This window comes from Panthera uncia (genome assembly GCF_023721935.1).
Source record: "Panthera uncia isolate 11264 chromosome C1 unlocalized genomic scaffold, Puncia_PCG_1.0 HiC_scaffold_4, whole genome shotgun sequence".
Classification (NCBI taxonomy): domain Eukaryota; kingdom Metazoa; phylum Chordata; class Mammalia; order Carnivora; family Felidae; genus Panthera; species Panthera uncia.
In genome coordinates, this window is record NW_026057585.1 from 1,864,265 (window position 1) to 1,888,456 (window position 24,192).

Consider the following 24,192-nt stretch of genomic DNA (forward strand, 5'->3'; position numbering starts at 1 on the left):
AGTTGGCAGCCATTTACTCATGATTTCAAAAATATTTATCAAATGCCTATTATGTAGCAGGCATTACTCTAGGTACTAGGATACTGCATGAACAAATAAGGATAATTTCTACCTTCACGAGATTTACATTCTAACACTTTTTTTTTTTAAGTTTATTTATTTTGAGAGAGAGAGAAAGTGTGAGTTGGGAAGGGGCAGAGAGAGAGGGAGAAAGAGAAAATCCCAAGCAGGCTCCGTGCTGTCAGCTCAGAGCCTGATGTGGGGGTTTGAACTCACGAACCATGAGATCATGACCTGAACCAAACTCAGACACTTAACTGACTGAGCCACCCACGCAATCCTCTAGTACATTATTAATTTATTATTTATAATTTACAACCCAAGGAAAAGAGACCAACTAACTAGATGTTATGGGGCATTACACTGACCTTACTAAAGAACATACCCAGGGGTACCTGGGTGGTTCAGTCAACTGAGCATCTGACTCTTGAGTTTGGCTCAGGTCACGATCCCAAGGTTGTAGGATCAAATCCCGTGTCGGGCTCTGTGCTGAATGTGGAGCCTGCTCAAAATTCTCTCCCTCCCTGGGGTGCCTGGGTGGCTCAGTCGGTTAAGTGTTCGACTTCAGCTCAGGTCATGATCTAATGGTCCGTGAGTTCAAGCCCCTCGTCGGACTCTGTGCTGTCAGTTCAGAGCCTGGAGCCTGCTTCGGATTCTGTGTCTTCCTCTCTCTCTGCCCTTCCCCCACTCATTCTATGTCTCTATCGAAAAATGAATAAACGTTAAAAAAGAAAAATTAAGAAGATTCTCTCCCTCCTTCCCTCTGTCCCTCTCCCCAGCTCATGCTCGCTCTCTGGAATAGATAAACTTTAAAAAATAAAAAATAAATAAAGAACATACCCAAGCCACATTATCACACATGTGAAATACATTTGTCTATATATAACCTAACACAGCAAGAAAGCACTAGAAGTAAGGAGAGGGAAAGAATTGTTTTATGATTTTTTTTAGACTTCTTTTTTCCCCTGCTTTATTGAGATACAATTAAAATATAACACTGGGTAAGTGTAAGGTATGCAATGTCAAAGACAGGACTTTACTTATGAAATTCATATGCATGAAATCACTACCTGGAAAACCAGAAGTATCACAACTGGTCTCCAAAATCTAAGGTTCTCTTTAGGGGAGAAGCCAGTCTGATCATTGAAAAATTACAGACCTGGGAACAAAATCTGAGGTATTCTATTTAAAAAGATGTAAGTATTACCTTTTAAACACTTCAGAGTTTCTGTGCTGCACACATCCACCCTCATAGTCGACAGCTGTTTTTCCTTCAACTCTATCTGATCCTCTGAGCGCTTGTACAGTAACAGCTCTTCAATGAGGGCCTGGGACTGAACACAGACCAGAATCATATTCATTTATGAAATCATTCATTTACTCTATCTATTCCCATTAACATAAAACATGTCTAAAACCTAACAAAACCAAGAGGAAAGAGGCTCTTTGCACTTCCTCATAATCAGAGATATTAATACCAATTTTCATAACAAAACTGTATTTTTAGTTATATACTTTACAAGATCCTATCCTTGATTATTCAAAGCTAATTGATGCATACAAAGTTAAGGCTAAGACAAAGGTCCATTTATATCTTCCTTAAATTTTTTTTTTTTTTTAAATTTTTTTTTTCAACGTTTTTTATTTATTTTTGAGACAGAGAGAGACAGAGCATGAACGGGGGAGGGGCAGAGAGAGAGGGAGACACAGAATCAGAAACAGGCTCCAGGCTCCGAGCCATCAGCCCAGAGCCTGACGCGGGGCTCGAACTCACGGACCATGAGATCGTGACCTGGCTGAAGTCGGACGCTTAACCGACTGCGCCACCCAGGCGCCCCTATCTTCCTTAAATTTTAATGAGATACACATAGTGTTATGTTAACTCTAAGCAAGTTCTAATTTAATAGTACTTCACCAAAGGATGAACCCCTTGTCGGGGGCCTCGGCTGGTAATAGAACCTGGCTGGTCATAGATATTCTGGAAGAAGGTTAATTTTTCCATTAAGGCAACATATAAAACTCTATGTAATATAATCCCAATCTAGATTGCTTCAGAACAGTTGAAACTTGTTTAAAATATAACTGATGTACAACTGAATAAAAATAAATTTTAATGGACTATATAGGGAACTATAACAAAATGGGTGAATAAAGCTTTGGCATGTTAAATGCATTCTTTAACTTACTCGAAATTCGGCAACTATCTTAGACTTGAGAGCAGCTTTTGGATTCGTGGATGCTGTTGAATTAAATAAAAGGTCATTAAGAATACAGACACAAAAAGTTGACAAATAGTGAGGAAGTTTTTCAGGTCTATAATTAAGGGTGTATTTATGAACATATATCAAATATGCACATTTAAGTAATAATATAATTCCTAGAATAAGTATTTCTGTAATATTTCATATTCCTTGAATATTCATATTCCTCAGATATGAAATTTCAACACTTCCACGCATGGCCAATATAAAAATGTACTCTTTATTTATTTAATTTAAAAATGTTTATTTTTGAGAGAATGAACACAAGCAGGGGAGGGGGGGATGAGGGGCGGGGGGGCAGAGGATCCAAAGCAGGCTCTGTGTTGACAGCAGCGAGCTCGATGCAGGGCTTGAACTCATGAACCGCGAGATCATGACCTGAGCTGAAGTCAGACACTCAACCCACTCAGCCACCCAGGCGCCCCTAAAAATATACTATTTAGGTACATCTAACCTACTTACCTCCAACAGACCCTTTAAATCACAAAGTCCTAGAATTATGAATTTGGAGATTCTGAGATACATGAAGTACCTTGTTTCCTAGTCTAAGAGGATCTCAGTACCTCAAATTAAGAGTGTTCAGGAGCAGGACATCCAATTAATCCTGAGCACTGGCTGAAGAAAATTGCTTACAAACATCAACTCTATTCCTACGATTTAAGCTTTGGATTTCTTTTTCTGCTGACTCAATTCCCAGCAAAAACAGGCAGGGAGAGTTCTAAGCACATTACCGCTGTGGTTCAACTTGGGCTGAAATGATGACTCTTGCTCTTCCTAAGCATGCAACTTATGAGCAAAAGGATGTCAGGACTCCCTTAATCATGATGAATATCATATACTTGCTGGAGTGAAACCATCCCAAATGTCTTGTTTTACCTCCCAATTCTTACTGTCTTCTACCTCGTTCCCTCCACACCAAGTCCTTCTCAATATTCCTCAGTTTGGCCCACAGCAGCCTATCACATGCAGAATTCCACTCCCTTGATCTCATGCTGGGTAAACATGATAAACATAGCAGGAGCTCCTGTTAGAGAGTGGGCTTCTGGCCAGGATTTGAGGCCCATGTCTAATCTGGTAGAGTGTCCCCAAATCTGAAGGATTTCATGGCTCCCACATAAATGCTTCTTAATGCCTAGTCTCCTCTTCAGCTCTGTTGTTTAATGCCAGCTGCCTCTACCTTCATATATCTTTCAGTCTGAGAGTTAGCCTGGGCACTATCAAGCATTTTTCTTCTTTCACTCCCCCAACTACTCTTGAATCTTCACTCATTTAAACCCTTTTTCTGCATTTCCTTTGTTTAAAAGTAGGGGTTTTTTTGTTTTTGTTTTTTTAAAGAAGTAACTCCATGATGGCTTGTTTAATATAAGTCACTGGGTCACTCTCCCAGGCCTGGAAAACACAGGCTTCCCCATGGTTTATGCCAGGTACGATGTCAAATGGTCTACATTTTCTTCTGCTCCAAAAAGAGGAGGTAATTTTATATTAGTTGAGATTTTGTTCCTTACTTTGTGATTTCTTCCACTGCTTATTCGGTTGTTTGTTCAGATTTTCTTTCAGCTGCTTCTGAGTTTTGAAAGTGGTACCTGGAAAACATTTCAGTTTTTGCAATCTGGCATTATGGGAAGCTGTTCTGTCTGTCCACTTCAGTGTCAAAGTTGTAGCATTGAAAAAAGGCAATCCGAGACTGTGTGTTCTTTCTTTCTTTTCCTTTCATTTTTATAAAAAAAATAAAAACACCCACCAGATCTAAGAAGCTGTCAAATAAACATGATTTCTATCATCAATAAAGTCACTGATTTTTGAGAAGAATAGGGCAGGAAGCTTAAAAATACTAGTTACCACATTCAAATGAAGAATTTAACAGCTTCTTAGAAGATGCTATTTTTAAAGCAAATTTCTAATCAAATAATGTCAAGGTGTCAGATATCACCAACTTCCATTTAATGACTCAAGTAAATACACCTAATACATCAGAAGTAAGTAACTTCATAAAAATAAATACACAATTTATTGCAAATCTAAACCAAAACAGAGACTAAAGAATGCTTAATATATATGCTTAGTATCAAATAGCTTACTGGAAACTGAAACCCCATAAAAAAAAATCCTCCAACAGTAAATGGACAGGGCAGTAATTGTTAAAACACGAACAGTTAAAAATGCTCAAAGTAAAGTAAGTGTAGGAAAATAATCAGCCATCATCACGTAATATGCATGACTTTCTCTAGTCAATACAAACAAAATCCAACCCTCCCCAAACCAATTCTATTTAAATTTTAATTCAAACAGATTTTTGTAAGTATTTAATTTTAAATAAATAGGGCCCAATTCAAAACTTTATTTTTCATTGTTATGCAACAGGCCTACGTCTATAAAATATATTTAATTTTAAAGACTCAATGATTTTTTTTTTTTTTTTAGGAGAGAAAATACACTTACTCAAAGCTTCTCTCAGTGCCATTATCATTTCTTCTGGGTACACATTTCTATCTTCCCAGATTTTGAAGATTCGTTCTATAGACTTAGAGACAGATGGATCCCTGAGAAGAAAAAGTGACACAGACATATAAAAATGTGAATTTATATCTCAAACTAGAAATCTGAAACAAAATTATTTTCCAAATGTCTTCTGATGTTTAAGATTTTTTTTTTTTTTTTTCAGGGTGCCTGGGTGGCTCAGTCAGTTGAGTGTCTGACTCTTGACTTCAGCTCGGGTTGATTCCAGGGTTGTGGGATCAAGCCCTACGTTCAGCTCCACACTGAGCATGGAGCCTATTTAAGATATTTTCTCTCTCTCTCTCTCTCCCTCCCCCCCGCTGCCCCCTCCCCTGCTCGCATGCTCTCTTCCTAAATAAATAAATAAATAAATAAATAAATATTTTTCCCTACAGTGTCTAGTAAGCTAAAATCTTCACTCTTTTGCCAAAACATAAGAGACTCTTAAAAACTGAGAACAAACTGAGGGTTGATATGGGGTGGGAGGGAGGGGAGGGTGAGTGATGGGTTCTGAGGAGGGCACCTGTTGCAATGAGCACTGGGTGTTGTATGGAAACCAATTTGACAATAAATTTCATATTTAAAAAAAATCTTTACTCTTAAAAATTTTTCATTTTCATTTTTATTTAAATTTTTAAAAATTGAAGTACAGTTGACACATTAAGATCATAAACATTCTTATTTAACACTTTTTATCAATGACGTTTATGAGGTTATGGACAGTGCACTAAGCCTTCTGACGGATATGAAGTTATGAGGGCTGGTCCACGTGCTCACTGATGCAACTGGCATTCCAAAAGAGCAGGTGAATTTAATAAAATGAAATCTAATATAGAAGCATCTGGCCCCCAAACCAACTATACTAGTACAGAATGAGAGTACAGTGTTTGGCAATGCTATAAAGTGTGCTTTTTCTTAAAGGTATAGTTGGAAATAATCATGAATCAATCATGTACTGTAACAAGTTTTTCAGAAGGCTATCCCCTAATACTGTAAGAAAACATATCTAGAATGAGGGAGGGGAGGGTTATCACTTTCCTGTTTGCTTTACAGATGGGAGTTCTGCATCAGCTGGTCATCATACTTTAAGGAGGAATATTGTTAAAGTAGAAGTATTTGATTACTAGGAAGCAAAAATTAAACAATTATCAGGAAGCAAAAATTAAAATCATGTCTTACCTGAAACTGTAGAAGAAAAACAATGCAAAAGAAACAAACCAAAACAAAACAAAAAGACAAAATGGGAACTTAATCTCTTCCCAGGAGAATCCACCAACCCATATGGAGACTGAAGATAAAAAACTGAGTGATACCGGTTTTATGGCTCCTTTCAAGCAGGAGACTCTTTAAATCTGTAACATCATGTATCACAAAAGACTTTTTAACCAAATAACAGCATGTATAGGAAAGAGAAAATTGTATTAAACTTCTACAGATATTTTCTACGGATTTATGAACCAAGGCACTCTATTCTCATTTCTTGTTTCTTATGCTGATAATCTTCCTCTCATATACATTTATATATATATATATATTTATATATATATATATTTATATATATATATATATATTACATATAATAGTATATATAGTATTTACACAGTAATATTATAGTAGTATATAGTATATATAAGTATGTTATATTTTATAACCACTATAATATAAATACTATATATAATATATACACATTATACTATACATATTATGTGTATACATAACACTGAAATAATTATGGGAAAGTATAAAGAAAAACTTGACTGATTTTCACCAAATGGAGATTTACAGTCTACCAACTTCAGTATTCTACCTTTAAGTCTTTTTTTCCAATATGGATGCTACTATTGTATATGAAACCAATTTTATATTATGTATGTGTGTGTCCATAACTGTATTCTATTCTTTTCATTTAATGAAACAAGCATTTCCCAATGTTCCAATCAATTCCTTATAAAAATTACTTTTAAATTTTTTATGTTTATTTATTTTTGAGAGAAAAAGAGAGAGAGACAGAGTGTGAGCAGGAGAGGGGCAGAGATAGAGGAAGACACAGAATCTGTAGCAGGTTCCAGGCTCTGAGCTGTCAGCACTGAGCCCAACGCAAGGATCGAACCGAACCCATGGACCGTGAGATCATAACCTGAGATGAAGTTGGACACTCAACCGATTGAGCCACCCTTGCATCCCTAAAAATTACTTTTATAATGACAATACTCTATCATCCAAAATTTATCACCTGCCTACTGTTACGTATACTTAGGGTTATTTCTAGATTTGTTACTTTAATTAATACTGCAATAAGTATTTTTTGATCCAAGTCTTTCTCCTTAATAATGCCAAAATGTTTTTTTCTAAGAGGGTTATACTCCAACCACCAGTGTAAACATACTGTTCACCAAACTTCTGCAGCAATGGTTGGTCTCACTTCAATTTGTATTCCTAATCCCAATTTAACCATTTTACCCTCTTAAAAAATTTTTACTCTCAAAAATGTCATTATACTTAGAATCACCCCAGACCTAAAAAATTTTCAAGATTTTGCCACATTTTCTTCATCTACCTTTTCTTTGTTACAGTATTTTTTCCTTTTCATTTTTTTACACTGAAGATTTATTTTTTAGTTTATTTATTTTTGAGAGAGAGCAAGCAAATACAAGCGGGGGAGGGGCAGAGAGAGGAAAGAGTGAGACACAATCCAAAGCAAGCTCCAGGCTCTGAGCTGACAGCACAGAGCCCAATGTGGGGCTCGAATCCATGAACTGTGAAATCATGACCTGAGCTGAAGTTGGATGCTTAACCAACTGAGCCACCCACATGCCCCAAACTGAAGGCTTATTTACTTATTTTTTATTTTAGAGAAAGAGAGAGAGCATGCATGAGCGGGAGAGAGGGGAAGAGGGAGAGAGAGAATCTTAAGCAGGCTCCACGCTCAGCATGGAGCCAGATGCAGGGCTCGATGTAACTAACCGTGAGATCGTGACCTGAGCTGAAATCAAGAGTCAGAGGCTTAATTGAGCCACCCAAGCACCCCAAGATTTTATTTTTAAGTAATCTCTACACCCAATGTTGGGCTTGAACTTGTAACCCCAAGATCAAGAGTCACATGCTCCACCAACTAAGCCAGGCAGGTGCCACTTTGTTGCACTACAGTAAAACTTTGGTTTGTGAGCACAGTTCGTTCTAGAAACATGCTTGTAAACCAAAGCACTCGTATATCAAAGTGAATTTCAAGAACCATCGGGTCAGTTGTGATCATGTGACATTCGGCATCATATACTATTCATATTGCGAGACATCACTCATTTATCAAGTTAAAATTTGTTAGAAATGTTTGCTCACTTTGAGGAACAGTCACAATACAAGTTACATTCAAGGTTTTACTGTATTTTATTTTTTTTAATTTTTTTTAATGTTTATTTATTTTTGAGACAGAGAGAGACAGAGTATGAATGGGGGAGGGTCAGAGAGAGAGGGAGACACAGAATCTGAAGCAGGCTCCAGGCTCTGAGCTGTCAGCACAGAGCCCGACGTGGGGCTCGAACTCACGGACCATGAGATCATGACCTGAGCTGAAGTCGGACACTTAACCGACTGAGCCACCCAGGTGCCCCAAGGTTTTACTGTATTTTAAAGCAAATCCCAGTTATCATGTCATTTTGCCCCTACTCTAAAAAAATTCTAACAGTTGGTTATACAACAACAGTGTTACTATCATGCCTAATAAAATTAACAATAATTCACTGGCACCATCTTCATTTGTTCTACAATCAAATTTCCTTGAATGTTTAAAAAATGTCCACTTATGGTTGGTTTGTTTGAATTGGGATTCAAAGAAGGTCAACACATTGCATTTGGTTATGTCTCTTAAATCTTTTTTAATCTAGAGCAATTAGATTACATTGTTCTCAGTATTTTTCCCATGCCATTTACTAATGCTAAAGTTGAGGGGTCAGCTCTCCAGCAGAACATTCCACACTCTAGCTTTATTTATTTGCTTCTGTTGGTGTCATTTAACTTGTTCCACTGCCTGAATTTCTTCTAGATGAAAATTATTTGCATTACATACATGCTTAAATTTGGGAGAGTGAATACTTAACTAATGATACTATATACTCTATACTGTATCCTATCAGGACATACACAAATGTCTGGATACCCCACCTTTAATAACACTAAAACTGATCAATGGAATGAGGTAATATTTTCTCTTGTGAACTGTGCTTATCTGATCACTAGCATTTTAGTGTTTATCTAAGGATTAAGTTTTATATATAAAATATTAATTATTTTGCCAACATTACAAATACCTTTGCCCATTCTGCACTTTAATTAAAAAAATTTTTTTTAATGTTTATTTATTTATTTATTATTATTATTTTTTAATGTTTATTTGTTTTTGAGACAGAGAGAGACAGAGCATGAACGGGGGAAGGTCACAGAGAGGGAGACACAGAATCTGAAACAGGCTCCAGGCTCTGAGCTGTCAGCACAGAGCCCGACGTGGGGCTCAAACTCACGGACCGCGAGATCATGACCTGAGCTGAAGTCGGCCGCCTAACTGACTGAGCCACCCAGGCGCCCCTAGATTTTATTTTTTAAGGGCCACCTGGGTGGCTCGGTTGGCTGAGTGGCCCAACTCTGGATTTCAGCTCAGCTCATGATACCAGGGCTGTGGGATCAAGTCCCGCATGGGGCTCTGTGCTGAGCATGGAGCCTGCTTGGGATTCTCTCTCTCTCTCTCTCTCTCTCTCTCTCTCTCTCTCCCCCTCTCTCTCTCTCTCTCATCTTCTGCCCCTCCCCACTTTCTCTCTCTCTCTCTCTAAAGAAAATTAAAAATTAACAACAACAAAAAACTTTCTAAAAGATTTTATTTTTAAAGTAATCTCTATACCTGACATAGGGCTTGAACTTAACCCTGAGACCAAGAGTCCCATGCTCCACCAACTGAGCCAGCCAGGTATCTCTAGGTTTCTTCATTTGTAAAAGTGATTTTTAATAATTTGTTGGCTCTAAAATTCCTAAATTTGTTCATTATTTATACAAACACAGAACTCTCAGACTTCTACAATTCAACCATCCCTCTCTCATATTTAGGAATTCTGTGAAAATAAAACCGAAACAAAACCCAGAATGGCAGTTTTATTTACCTTGTTATTCTAGGCCTCTATTTTAGCCATTACTGATCACAATCTCAATTTCTACAGAATGTACAATTATTACCACATACAACACGAGAAATTAATTATAAACTGTGTTGTTTGACTTATAAGTAACAAACAACAAGCTGACCTTATAGAATTGCTAAGATATCCAACAGATGCTTCCTTTGCTAGCACCCCCCATTTCTGACTTTAAAACAGCGAAGTATTGGCAAATTATTTCAAAGCATAAAGTTGATGAAGAGTACAGAAGGATGGGGTGCCTAGGTGGCTCAGTCAGTTGGGTTTCAGATTCTTGGTTTTGGCTCAGGTCATGGTCTTGCGATTTTGTGGATTCAGGCCCTATGTGGGGCTCTGCACTGGCAGTGTGGAGCCTGCCTGGAGTTGTCTCTCTCTTGCGCTCTCTCTCTGCCCCTCCCCCACTCACGTTCTTTCAGAATAAATACACTTAAAAAAAAAGAAAAAGAGTACAGGAGGAGGTGCCCAGGAATCACAGTCAAAATAAACAGAGCTAAACAGCACAATCTTGTACCTCACTCAGGGGAGTATTTTTGATCAATATCTTATTTCTGGGATTTCATGTGTCAGGTGCTTAGTGAATATTTGCTAACTGACTGAATGGAAGACTAAATAATAAGTCAACTTAAGGAAATAATCAGTATTTAATCAAAAACCTTGGAGTTTAGAAATTAGATGAAGATAGATTTTACCTCTAAAATCTTTTTTATTTTTTATCTTATCTTTTTTATTTGCCTATAACAAATATTTTCCCTAGTGTGTCACTTGTCATTAATTTTATGGTGTCTTATATAATGCAGAACTCTAATGCTGATGTAATTAAATTCATAAATATTTTATTATCAGTTCTTTGTGTCTTTATAAGAGCTTTTTAACCATTAGAATCATAAAAGTAGATTTGTTTCTAACATTTTTCTAATTATAAATTTTTTTTAATGTTTATTTATTTTTGAGAGAGAGAGAGAGAGAAGAGAGTGGGAGCAAGTAGGGGAGGGGCAGCAAGAGAGGGGGAAAGAGGATCTATAGCAGAGAGCCTATGGTGGGGCTCAAACTCATGAACTGTGGGATCATGACCTAAATTCAAGTCAGATGCTTAACCAACTGAGCCACCCAGGTGCCCGTGTTTCTAACATTTTAAAAGTTTTGTTTTATACACTAAGGCAATTTATTTGGAATATATTTGTGTGTAAGGTATAGAAAAACATTTAATATTTAATTTTATTTTTTCTGCACGGAAAGCCTACGTTCCAAACTCACTTATTGAAGAGTTCATTTTTCCCCCAATGATTTGTAATGCACTTCTACCATTACAACTTCTCCCACACATGTATAGTTCCATTTCTGGGCTTTCTGTTTTGTTCCTTAAATCTATCCTTACACTGATACTACATTCATTTATAATTACTATAGTCAAATAATAAATCTTGATGTTTCGTAAGTTAAGTCCTACTCACTGCTAACCAACAGTCTTGGCTACTTCTAGACATTGACTCTTCTATATGAACTTTAGAATCAGCATAACAAGTTTCTTTAAATGTCCTATTGGGATTTTTATTAAAGTGTACTATACTTACATGCTATTACCTTTTGTAACAGTTTATAATTTTCTCCAGAGAAGTCTTAACACCCTTTATTCTAGATACCAAATATGGCTTTATAACTTTTGTTACTGTTATGAATGTTTTTCTATATTTTTTGGTTGGTTATTTCTGACATATTGAAATAACCTATTGATTCCTAGATGTTGATTTGTACCCAGCAACCCTGCTAAATCCTTTTTAGCCCTTGGATTTCCTATGAAGCTAATGGCAAAGTCTCCATATATCTTTTTAGTTTTATGATCCCATTGGTTACATTCTATAATTCTTCAACAACTACAAATTAGATTTACAAAGTAAGTATAAAGCAAATACCATGGGAACCTGGGTGGGTGGCTCAGTCAATTAGGCTTCTTACTCTTGATTTCGGCTCAGGTCATGATCTCAAGAGTTCTTGGGTTTGAGCCCCATGTGGGGCTCTGTGCTGATAGTGCAGAGCCTGGTTTGGATTCTCTGTCTTCTTCTCTCTTATCTCTCCCCTGCTTGCACTCTCTCTTTTAACAACAAATTACAAATTGCAATGCAAGCATGATAACATATAAACTGTTTTCATTTTATCAAGCCTATAATACTTACTATTCAATTATTTCACCATTTTTCTTCATCTACATTACTGAAAATATTTTTCACAGTGTATGGTGAAATCATTAGTGCCTTCACCTGATGCAAAAATTATGTATATATTAAAGCCATGTTTAATCTGTTCTCATTAGCTTCTGATAAAGTAGTATCATCTCATGCCAAAATATGCAATCACCAAAAAAAACAAAAACAAAAAACCCCACACCAAAAAAAAACACACCAAAAAATGCAATCACAAACACATTAACACAGCTACTGAAAATGAGTTACAGAACTGCTATAAAATATTCATACAGGGGCATGGCCAATTTTCTTAAAAAAAATTTTTTTAACATTTATTTTTGAGAGACAGAGACAGAGCACGAGGCGGGTAGAAGCAGAGAGAGAGAGAGAGAGGGAGACACAATCTGAAGCAGGCTCCAGGCTCCAAGCTGTCAGCACAGAGCCCGATGTGGGACTCAAACCCATGAGCCACGAGATCATAACCTGGATTGAAGCTGGACACTTAACTGACCGAGCCACCCAGGCACCCCACCAATTTTCTTAATGTTAGGTGCTGACTTCCTTAATGATTTCCTTATATTTCTTCTATCTGTGGGACGGCTTGATAGAATCCATTTTATTAATACCAACAAATAGTTGTTTCATACCCCATGTGTAAGCCAAAAGGGCATGCTCATAGGTCTGACCATTCTTGGAGTTACTTTCTTCAAATTCACCAAACACCAGCAGCAACAATCAGGACAGCACAGTCAGCCTGAGATGTACCTGTAATCGTGTTTTCTATAAAGTCTGTGTCCTGGAGCATACTGAGGGTCACATAAGACTTGCTGTCTTTAATTTTCACAGGGAGGTATCAATGGTGATGCCATGGTCACATTCAGCTTTCAATTTATCGAAGATCCAGGAGTACTTGAAGGAGCCCATTCCCATAAAAGCAGCTGCTTTCTCTTATTTTTCATCCCATCACATTTGTGATCAAGTGGCCAGCAGTGGCAGACTTGTTTTCCAACAACAACCAGTGTTGATATAAATCCTCTCCTTTACCATTCTGGCTTGGCTTTAGCGGTGGTTTTCATGACACTTGTGTTCGGGTGGCAAACCCATTGCAAAACAGGGGGATGTTCTTATGGAAAGATTTCTGACTGCTGATCGAATTTATTCGGTGGTTATAGGATTATTAAGTCCTCAATTTTTTCTTTGAGCCATTTTAGTTACTTGTATTTTTGATGAACTTAACCATACTGTCTAAATTTCCAAATTCACTGGAATAAAGCCGTTCCTATTATTCTTTTATGGTCTGGAACATCTGTAATCATACCCACCTTCTACATTCTTTTTTCAAAGTTTTATTTATTTAAGTATTTACTCTACACCCCACATGGGGCTCAAACTCATGACCCCAAGATCAAGAGTCATATGCTCAAGCGACTGAGCCACCCAGGTGCCCCAAGAACAGAGCCACCCAGGTGTCCCCAATTTCCTATCTTAAAGTAGTTTTGTATCATTTATTATCAGTATTCTCATCTGCAAAATGAAGATAATACTTTTTGCCTCTAATTATATTATATAATTGGTTTGAGAGTCAAAGAATAACAAACATGGAAAGGAATGTGTTAAATTATATACTAATGTAAAAGTATTTTTAAAAGAAGGGTCACAACAGTGATTTGGTAACATTAATTTGTTAATAATAATCACAGGAGTAATCGTTATTGTCAACCTCAACATCACAGCAGCAACTAACACTTATTAAGTGTTCATTATATGCCAGTGGCTTTTCTAAGCACTCTCTCTATATAATATTAACTCATTTAGTTCCCACACTCTATGGGGTGGGTACTATTATTGGCAGATTTATACAGATAAGAATATACAGATAAAAAAACTGATGCTAATTTATTTTTTTTATGGGTTTGATGTGGAAACCCACTAGTTTTATTTACTTTTCTTTTTCAAGTTTTTATTTAAATTCCAGTTAGTTGGGGCGCCTGGGTGGCGCAGTCGGTTAAGCGTCCGACTTTAGCCAGGTCACGATCTCACGGTCCATGAGTTCGAGCCCCGCGTCAGGCTCTGGGCTGATGGCTCAGAGCCTGGAGCCTGTTTCCGATTCTGTGTCTCCCTCTCTCTCTGTCCCTCCCCCGTTCATGCTCTGTCTCTCTCTGTTCCAAAAATAAATAAACGTTGAAAAAAAAAAAATTAAAAATAAATTCCAGTTAGTTAACATTTAGTATAATATTGGTTTCAGTAGTAGAGTTTTGTGATTCATTCACTTACATACAACACCCAGTGCTCACCACAAGTACCCTCCTTAATACCCATTTAGCTTACCCCCTTCCCACCTCCCCTAAATTGAGGCTAATTTATATTGCCTAAAGTTATATAGCTGGAAGGTGGCAGAACCAGGATTCAAACCCATGTACACTGGTTCCAGAGCCTATAGTGTTAAATCATCATAGCCTGAAGTGAATGAAAAGGATATCAGACACTGAGAAAGTAGTTAGAAGAATATCATAATAATATAAATACATCAAATAGAGATGATAATGGGAAATTTAAAGGCAGAGAGAAAAGGAGGGAGAAATAGGAAAATAATCAGCCTCTGGTAACTAAGAAATGTAGAGACAAGAATTTAAATTACTAAGGGGCCATTATAAGATGAAAAACTGTAAGTAAGACATTTTAAAAAAATGAAAAAAAGGGGCGCCTGGGTGCTGGTTAAGCATCTGACTCTTGATCTCAGGTTGTGATCTCACAGTTTGTGAGATCAAGCCCCCTGTGGGGCTCATGCCGACAGTATGGAGCCTGCTTGGGATTCTCTCTGCCCTGCCCCCTCCTGCTGGTGCTCTTTCTCTCTCTCTCTCAAATAATCACTTAAAAAAATGAAAAAATGTAAGTTAAGTTTAGGCGGACTATACCGTAAAATAGAAGTAACAGGTGGCTGGGTGTCTGGGTGGCTTAGTCTATTAAGTGTCTAGCTTTAGTCCAGGTCATGATCTTGCGGTTCATGAGTTTGAGCCTCATATCGGGCTCTGTGCTGACAGCTCAGAGCCTGGAGCCTGCTTCGGATTCTGTGTCTCCCTCTCTCTCTGCCCTCCCCCCACTCACACTCTATCTCAGTCTCAAAAATAAATAATATTAAAAAAATTAACAACAACAAAAACAAATAATCCAGTGAAGAAATGGGCAAAAGACATGAATAGACACTTCTCTGAAGAAGACATCCGATGGCCAACTGACATGTGGAAAAATGCTCAACATCACTCATCATCAGGGAAATACAAATCAAAACCACAATGAGATACCACCTCACACCAGTCAGAATGGCTAACATTAACAACTCAGGCAACAACAGATGTTGGTGAGGAGGCAGAGAAAGAGGATCTCTTTTGCATTGCTGGTGGGAATGCAAGCTGGTGCAGCCACTCTGGAAAACAGTATGGAACTTCCTCAAAAAATTAAAAATAGAACTACCCTATGACCCAGCAATTACACTATTAGGTATTTATCCAAGGGATACAGGTGTGTTGTTTCGAAGGGCCACATGCAGCCCAATGTTTATAGCAGTGCTATCAACAATAGCCCAAGTGTGGAAAGAGCCTAAACATCCATTGACGGATGAATGGATAAAGAAGATGTGGTATATACATACAATGGAGTATTACTCAGCAATCAAAAAGAATGAAATCTTGCCTGTGCAACTACGTGGATGGAACTGGAGGGTATCATGCTAAGAGAAAATAGTCAGAGAAAGACACGTATCATATGACTTCACTCATATGAGGACTTTAAGAGACAAAACAAATGAACATAAGGGAAGGGAAGCAAAATTAATATAAAACCAGGAAGGGGGACAAAGCATAAGAGACTCATAAATATGGAGAACACAGGGTTACTGGAGGGAGTGTGGGAGGGGGGATGGGCTAAATGGGTAAGGGGCATCAAGGAATCTACTCCTGAAATCATTGTTGCAGTATATGCTAACTAATTTGGATGTAAATTAAAAAAAAGAAAATTAACAACAAAAAAAGAAAGAAATAGGGGACTCAGAGTCAGAAAAAAATCTCAATTCTATTCTCACCTCTTTTACTAAATTGACATTTTACTTTTGGGCAATTTCTTAACTGCACTGGGCTTCAGTTTTCTCATTTTGTAAAAAGAAATAATAAAATTCAATATGCTTCCCTGAAAAGTTAGTCACCGTGAGTTGCAAATAATATTTGTATAACAATTTTGAATTTATAACCTATTTTCACACAAACTGTGGGAGATCAAGAATCACACACTCTACTGACTGAGCCAGCCAGGCACCTCTATTTTATGTACTCTGACGTGGGTATAAACCTGTATTACATAGCACATTCAAGTAGGACCAAAATAAACACCTCAACTTAATAATCCAAAGGAAGGAAAAGGGATCGTTCTGTTTTTAATGGGTTAATACTAACAAATGGATCGGTAATATGCAATAGTCACATTATTTATACAAGTATATAATACTATGCTAGTCAATATATAATTTGAGTTAATATTTAACTATTTTGATTGTTCCATATAATTGTTTACCCTCCAGTTGGGTGTGTATGCCTCTTAAACCAAATAAACAACTTGCAAATATGGGTGAAACACCAGGAAAACACTATTAATACAGAGTAAAAGTAAGATCAAATGTTAAGTATTCCATACTTTGGGAAACACTGCATACAATTTCACTAAGGATGGAATAAATCAATATGAGGTTGGGAATAAATATTTCCATCTCTCTTTAATTACACAGATGTCATAGAGGGTGCAAGATTTCAAAAAGACTGAAAGAAGAAAGGAAATGTGTAAAAGAATATGGAAACAGAAGAAACAGTTGGAAAGTACTCCCAACCAAAGAATATGACCAAGAGATATATATGGTCAAGGTAGTAAAGAGGGAGAGAGTAAATAACAAACAAGCTTTCAAAAAGGGAAGAAAGAAGGGCACCTAGATGGCTCAGTTGGTTAAGTGTCTGGCTTCGGCTCAGGTCAAGATCTCAGGGTTCGAAAGTTTAAGCCCTGCATCAGGCTCTTAGCTGTTGGTGGAGAGCCTACTTCAGATCCTCTGTCTCCCTCTCTCTATGCCCCTCTCCAACTTGTTCTCTCTCTCTCAAAAATAAATAAAAACATTAAAAAAAAAAAAAAAAAGAGAGAGAAGAAAGAATGTTTAAAAGAAAAATATGTGTATTAGTGGGAAGTTACATGAACAATTTGAGCAAAATATCCTTCGGTCTTTAAGCATGTAGAATTATTAACAATTCTTACTAACAGGTAAAAAGGCGAACTAAAATTCGTAATTTTCTAAGCTTAGATCCCAAAAAGCAGTAAGAATTTACTTACTTCACTAGAGCAGCTGCTTCAGGAAGGACATCAGCAAATGATTCACGGAAAATGATTGCGTTTTTCCTTTTGCAGTTCTGGATGACATCATTAGCAAGGTAGAAGAGATTCAAACGGTGGGGATAGGCAGCTAGAAATGACAAAAGACAATAAATTAAACCAAATGAGTCAAATTACACTTAGTTCAATTATTCTAAATACAGTATTCTCAAACTGTGTAAACTATTATATGGGTATATAACAGATAAACAGAAAAATGAACTAATGGATCAATTTATTGAAACTGGTACCTAAAAACCTTGACTACTTCAGGTCAATTTTCTGTTCAAGGTGCTCCTTGGGTAGATTTCCATTTCACTTTGTAGATGTTTGGCACTAAAAACCTCATTATCTCTGGAGAAGCTAAAATGAAATTGTTCTCCGGAAGCTCAGCTTACTGCAAATACACCAGGGTTAATGGAAAGAGTATGGGCTTTAGAACCACCCGGAATGTGACCTTAGGCAAACTGCTTAACCTCCTCTACATTATTATTGTAGATAGACTCTTTTTTTTTTTTAATCAACTAGTCCACATACTACTCATACACCTAAATCCTGCTATCTGCTACTTACAGCACTAGGTCCTAGGACAAGTAATTTGACCACACACCTAGATTAAGTTTTTCAAAGGCCAAATCAATCTGCCTTCTAGAACCTCAAGCAAAACCACCCCAAGTTTCATTATATCCTAGACAAGTTTAATATCCTTTTGGATGATCCATCACATTTTCTAGTCTCTCAATATCTTATCTTAAATTCAGTGACCTCCAAGAACCACTCTTCTGTGCATTTTTTTTTTTTTCAACGTTTATTTATTTTTGGGACAGAGAGAGACAGAGCATGAACGGGGGAGGGGCAGAGAGAGAGGGAGACACAGAATCGGAAACAGGCTCCAGGCTCCGAGCCATCAGCCCAGAGCCCGACGCGGGGCTCGAACTCACGGACCGCGAGATCGTGACCTGGCTGAAGTCGGACGCTTAACCGACTGCGCCACCCAGGCGCCCCTCTTCTGTGCATTTTAAAATCCCCTTTTCTGACCATAGCCTCCCACTCCCCTTCTATCTGTTCATCAAGATCTAAGTTCTATATTTTCTCTAACTTTAGTCACTTTTTTTTTACTCAATTTTTTCTCTATCAATTCCACAGTCTTTGATCTATTATTTAAACCATTCTTTTATTAAAATGTTCATTTTCGGGGCACCTGGGTGGCTCAGTCGGTTAAGCGGCCGACTTCGGCTCAGGTCACGATCTCGCGGTCCGTGAGTTTGAGCCCCGCGTCGGGCTCTGTGCTGACTGCTCAGAGCCTGGAGCCTGTTTCAGATTCTGTGTCTCCCTCTCTCTCTGACCCTCCCCCGTTCATGCTCTGTCTCTCTCTGTCTCAAAAATAAATAAACGTTAAAAAAAAATAAAAAAACGTTCATTTTCTTTTCCTTTTCTTCCCTAATCTAGCCTTTCCATCACATGCATTCAACAAAATCCTAAATCTGGATCAATCTAAATCCCTTTACTGCACCTTTATTTCTGCTCCTGGATTGTGCTGGAGAAAAATCATACCACCAGGAGGACTGAAACCATATAAATCTAGTCTCCTTCAACTGGGCCCTTGCCACTACAATTCTACAGTGCTCCCACATGTTCTTTTTTTTTTTTTTTGGTAATCTTTATTTTTGAGATTGAGAGTATGAGCAGGGGAGGAACAGACATAAATAAAGGGAGACACAGAATCTGAAGACGCTCCAGGCTCTGAGCTGTCAGCACAAAGCCCAACATGGGGCTCGAACTCAAGAACAGTGAGATCATGACCTGAGCCAAAGTCGGGCACTTAACCGACTAAACCACCCAGGTGCCCCCCCTTCCACATGTTCTTAATCAGCATCCTCTTTCATCTGCTGTAAGAGTGATTTCAAATTTTTACCACTCTTCTCAAGCCCCCTGTTTCACCACATTCCTTCTCACTCTCAACAGATAAGTTTATACGCTACTCTACAGAGAAAGCAGAAGTCATTGGATGGAAACTCTGTTTTCTCAAAAAAATGTATCCATATTTAAACCCAACCAAATCAACTTACCTGAGTCAGTTAAGATCTTTTAGATTCAGGTATCTAAAAGAGTCCTCACTGTCTCCACTTTAACTCCTGTAACTATACGAGAGACTTTTTTTTTTTTTTTTTTTTGCTGTGCTTAAAATATGCAATCTACTATGCTTAAGAATTTTACACAAATTATGCTATTTCATTTATGTTGCCACCAAACAGCAATTACCAAGGTTACCAGTAAATTCCAAATTATTAAACCCAATGAAAAAATTTAAAATGTTACTTCATTGTGGCTTCTGGCACAATGTTATGGTAATGTTATGGTAATTCCTCTTTCCATTTCTGTCACAGCCACCTTCCTGGTTTTCCTACCTCTCTGGTTCCTTCTCCATATATGCAAATATCTACATATATGTGCAGACAGACTGCTCCATCCATGACCATCCTCCTTTAAATGTTGAAGCTCCCCAGGGTTCTCTCCTGAGCACTCTTCTCAATTCACCCATGGCACGATGTTTAAGATTTCAGGTTTTAAGTCAGATAGTTTGCTCCATTCCTGACTTTGTCGCTTATCAGCCTTGGGGTTTTTTATACTACTTAACTCTCCTATATTACACTTTCTTTTTCTTTGTAAAATGACAACTTCATAGAGTTGTTATAAGAATTAAATGAAGGGGCGCCTGGGTGGCTCAGTTGGTTGAGCATCCGACTTTGGATCAGGTCATGATCTCATGGTTGAGTTCAAGCCCTGTGTCGGGCTCTGTGCTGACAGCTCAGAGCCTGGAGCCTGCTTTGGATCCGGTGTCTCTGTCTCTCTCTGCCTCTCCCCGATTGATGCTCTGTCTCTCTCTGTCTCTCTCTCTCAAAAATAAAAAAAAAAGAATTAAATGGAACAATGTATGTAAAGCATTCAGGACAGTGCTTAGCACACAGAAAATGGAATGCTACCTGCAAAACCATCCACTTGTACCACTTTAACTCCCACCACTTATGCATCAATGACTCCCATGTCCATAGATACCAACCCTGGATTTCCCTTTATCAGTCAATGCACACACCCACGTCCATGTCTCAGAGTCGCCTTGAGCTTGATTTTTCAATATTTTATTACTAATCTTCCTCCTCTTCTGGTACTGCTCTTGTATTTAGCCAGAATTTTAGCAACATTTTTGGACTCTTCCTACTCCATAGGAGACCCTCACCATATTTGATAAGTCTCCAAGTCCAGCCAATTTTTACTCCAGTAATATTTGTCAAAGCTTTCCCCTCTTTTCCTTCTCTTCTTCCTGTTGCTCTTTGCTGGCTTCATCACCTTTTACCTGGACTACTACTGCAGTACCCTCCTAACTGGTACCTTGCCTCTAAGTCCCCTCAAGTTCACTCTCTCAATTGCTAAATTTGCTTCTCATTATCTAATTGTTTCCCATATCGAATGTGTCAACGACTTCCAACTGCTCACTGGAAAATGCCTAAACACCGTGGTCTTCATTTATGATCTGGATCTTACCTTCTCTTTCAGTCTCATCTCTTCCCCTTCAAAGTTCTATCTTTAAGGAAGAACTCACAGTTCCCAGAAACCTTGCACATGCGCTCAATCTCTCTCTTTGAATTTTCCTTTTCTAGGAGAACCCATCCTAAATATCTTGTGTTTTCTACTCATCCATGGGAAAAAGTTCAAAATTTTAAATTTAATTCATGACAGATTCTGGTCTCCCCCCATCTTATCTCTACTTCTTCCCCAAACAAACCTCCCCAAACTATTTTAGTGCAATTTCTTCTCAATGTAAAACCTACACTCTATAGTCAAATCACTATTGAAAGTCAGAAGAGTGAGAAAAATTGGCTGAGGTAGCCTGAGAAGATGCCTAAAGGCAGTGGGATTTGAGAAGACCAATCCTGAATGCTTTCCAAACCCTCCGCACAGAGTTCTTGCTTACTTGATTTCTTTAGGTGCAGTTTACTGACCTTAAAGGTGCAGTTTACTGACCTACAATTTGTTCTCATCATCAAGCCCCACCTCCTACCCTTGCCTTACCACCCATTTCAACAGGTTAATTCCTTTCCCTCCTTCAACTCTCAGCTTACATATGACATCTTCCATGAAGCTTCCCCTGACTCCGTAAGATAAGGCCTTTAGTACATCCTGAACCCATACCTGTCATGCATTTATCACATTGTAGTGTACTTCTCTGCAATTTCCACTAGAGTATAAGCTCCCCAAAGGCTGGAATTCTGTCTTGTTTATTGCTAAGTCCTCAATGACTAATTGAGTGTGTGGCAGGTGCTTAAATAATATATGTTAAATGTCTGATGAGGAAGTTGTATTTTTGTAGGCAGGAAGCGTTTTCTATGTGCTAGACATTTTTAAAGATGATACAAATATTTACTTAATTTATTTTTAGAGAGAGTGAGTGTGAGCAGGAGACAGGGGCAGAGGGAGAGAAATAGAGAATATTAAGTAGGTTCCATGCTTAGCACAGAGCCCGATGCAGGACTCAGTCCCTCAACTCTGGGATCATGACCTGAACTGAAATCGAGAATCAGACACTCAACAACCTAAGCCACTCAGGCACTTCAAGATGACACATATATTAACTGATATCCTTACAACAACCCTATGAGGTTGGTACTATTATCTGCATTTAACAGATGGAATGGCACGAACTGTCCAAAGTATGAAGTATGAAGTAAGTAAGTACTGAAGCTGGAATTTAAATTCAGACAGTCTGGGGGCACCTTGGTGGCTTAGTCAGTTGAGCATCTGACTTCGGCTCAGGTCATGATCTCACAGCTCACGTACCTCTCCCCCTCCCCCTGCCGCCGCACTCTGTCTGTCTGTCTGTCTCTCTCTCTCTCTCTCTCTCTCTCTCAAAAAGTAAGTATTGGGGCGACTGGGTGTCTCAGTCGGTTAAGCGTCCGACTTCAGCTCAGGTCATGATCTCACAGTCCGTGAGTTCGAGCCCCGCGTCAGGCTCTGTGCTGACAGCTCAGATCCTGGAGCCTGCTTCCAATTCTGTGTCTCCCTCTCTCTCTGACCCTCCCCCATTCATGCTCTCTCTGTCGCAAAAATAAATAAACATTAAAAAAAATTAAAAAAAAAAAAAGTATTAAAAAAAATTAAATAGAGGGGCACCTGAGTGGCTCAGTCAGTTAAGCACCCGACTTCAGTTCAGGTCATGATCTCACGGTCCATGAGTTTGAGTCCCACGTCAGGCTCTGTGCTGACAGCTCAGAGCCTGGAGCCTGCTTCAGATTCTGTTTCCCCCTCTCTCTGCCCCTTCCCTGCTCATGCTCTGCCTTTATCTCTAAAAAACAGGTAAACATTAAAAATAAAAATTAAAAAAAATAATAATATTTTTAAATACACACAATCTGGGGGCGCCTGGGTGGCGCAGTCGGTTAAGCGTCCGACTTCAGCCAGGTCACGATCTCGCGGTCCGTGAGTTCGAGCCCCGCGTCAGGCTCTGGGCTGATGGCTCGGAGCCTGGAGCCTGTTTCCGATTCTGTGTCTCCCTCTCTCTCTGCCCCTCCCCCGTTCATGCTCTGTCTCTCTCTGTCCCAAAAATAAATAAAAAACGTTGAAAAAAAAAAATTAAAAAAAATACACACAGTCTGGTTCCAAAGTCTATATTCTTAATCACTACTGATTTCTTTTTTTTTTAATTTTTTTATTTTGGGGGGGGGGAGTACGAGCTGGGGAAAGAGGCAGAGGGAGAGAGAAAGAATCTCAAGCAGGCTCCATGCCCAACTCAGAGCCTGACATGGGGCTTGATCCCATGACGGAGAGATCATGACCTGAGCCAAAACCAAGAGTCAGACGCTCAATCAACTGAGCCACCTAGGCGCACCAATCACTACCTACTTCTATTTGTGTCTCAGACCAGGACATGGGTTTGGCTGGAAGAACAGTGGGAGAATAGGCAGAGATGACAAATTCTGATGGTTACTATATATTGAGCTAAGAAAGTTTTAACCCTTATTTTGTGGCTAACAAAGACCATGAAGTTTTTATAAAAAAGGGTGTGTTAGAAAAAGCTGCAGGTAATTTTATTGTTTGAAATAATAAAAAGAGCTAATAACACAGCAAGAAAGCAACCAGACAAATCTATAAAGTGAGATATTCTACAGGGCAACTGGCCCAATCCATTAACAAATCGGTGGCATATGGACTTCAAGCTGTATTACAAAGCTGTATGTAATCATTAAGACAGTATGGTATTGGCACAAAAACAGACACTGATCAATGGAACAGAAGAGAGAACCCAGAAATAGACCCACAAATGTATGGCCAATTAATCTTTGACAAAGCAGTAAAGAATATTCAATGGAATAAAGACAGTTTCTTCAGCAAGTGGTGCTGGGAAAACCGGACAGCAACATGCAGAAGAATGAATCTGGACCACTTTCTTACACCATTCACAAAAAGAAACTCAAAATGGATGAAAGACCTAAATGTAAGACAGGAAGCCATCAAAATCCTCGAGGAGAAAGCAGGCAAAAACCTCTTTGATCTTGGCCACAGCAACTTCTTACTCAACATGTCTCTGGAGGCAAGGGAAACAAAAGCAAAAATGAACTATTG

General features: G+C 38.4%; 1 protein-coding gene across 8 annotated transcripts in view; it reads right to left on the reverse strand.

The window, feature by feature from the left end:
* RPRD2 (regulation of nuclear pre-mRNA domain containing 2) overlaps positions 1–24,192 on the reverse strand; it is an 86,714-nt gene that overhangs the window by 28,343 nt on the left and 34,179 nt on the right. For 4 of the 8 annotated variants that reach the window (XM_049616372.1, XM_049616370.1, XM_049616373.1 and 1 more), the window contains exons 2-6: positions 17,536–17,665; positions 4,761–4,861; positions 3,827–3,904; positions 2,247–2,299; positions 1,268–1,394 (exon numbers count right to left, since the gene is read on the reverse strand). In XM_049616372.1, the coding sequence (XP_049472329.1) occupies positions 1,268–1,394; positions 2,247–2,299; positions 3,827–3,904; positions 4,761–4,861; positions 17,536–17,665 (489 nt within the window). Of the gene's footprint in view, positions 1–1,267; positions 1,395–2,246; positions 2,300–3,826; positions 3,956–4,251; positions 4,255–4,760; positions 4,862–17,535; positions 17,666–24,192 lie in introns of all 8 variants that reach the window. The other 4 variants (XM_049616371.1, XM_049616374.1, XM_049616376.1 and 1 more) reach the window with 2 other exon arrangements.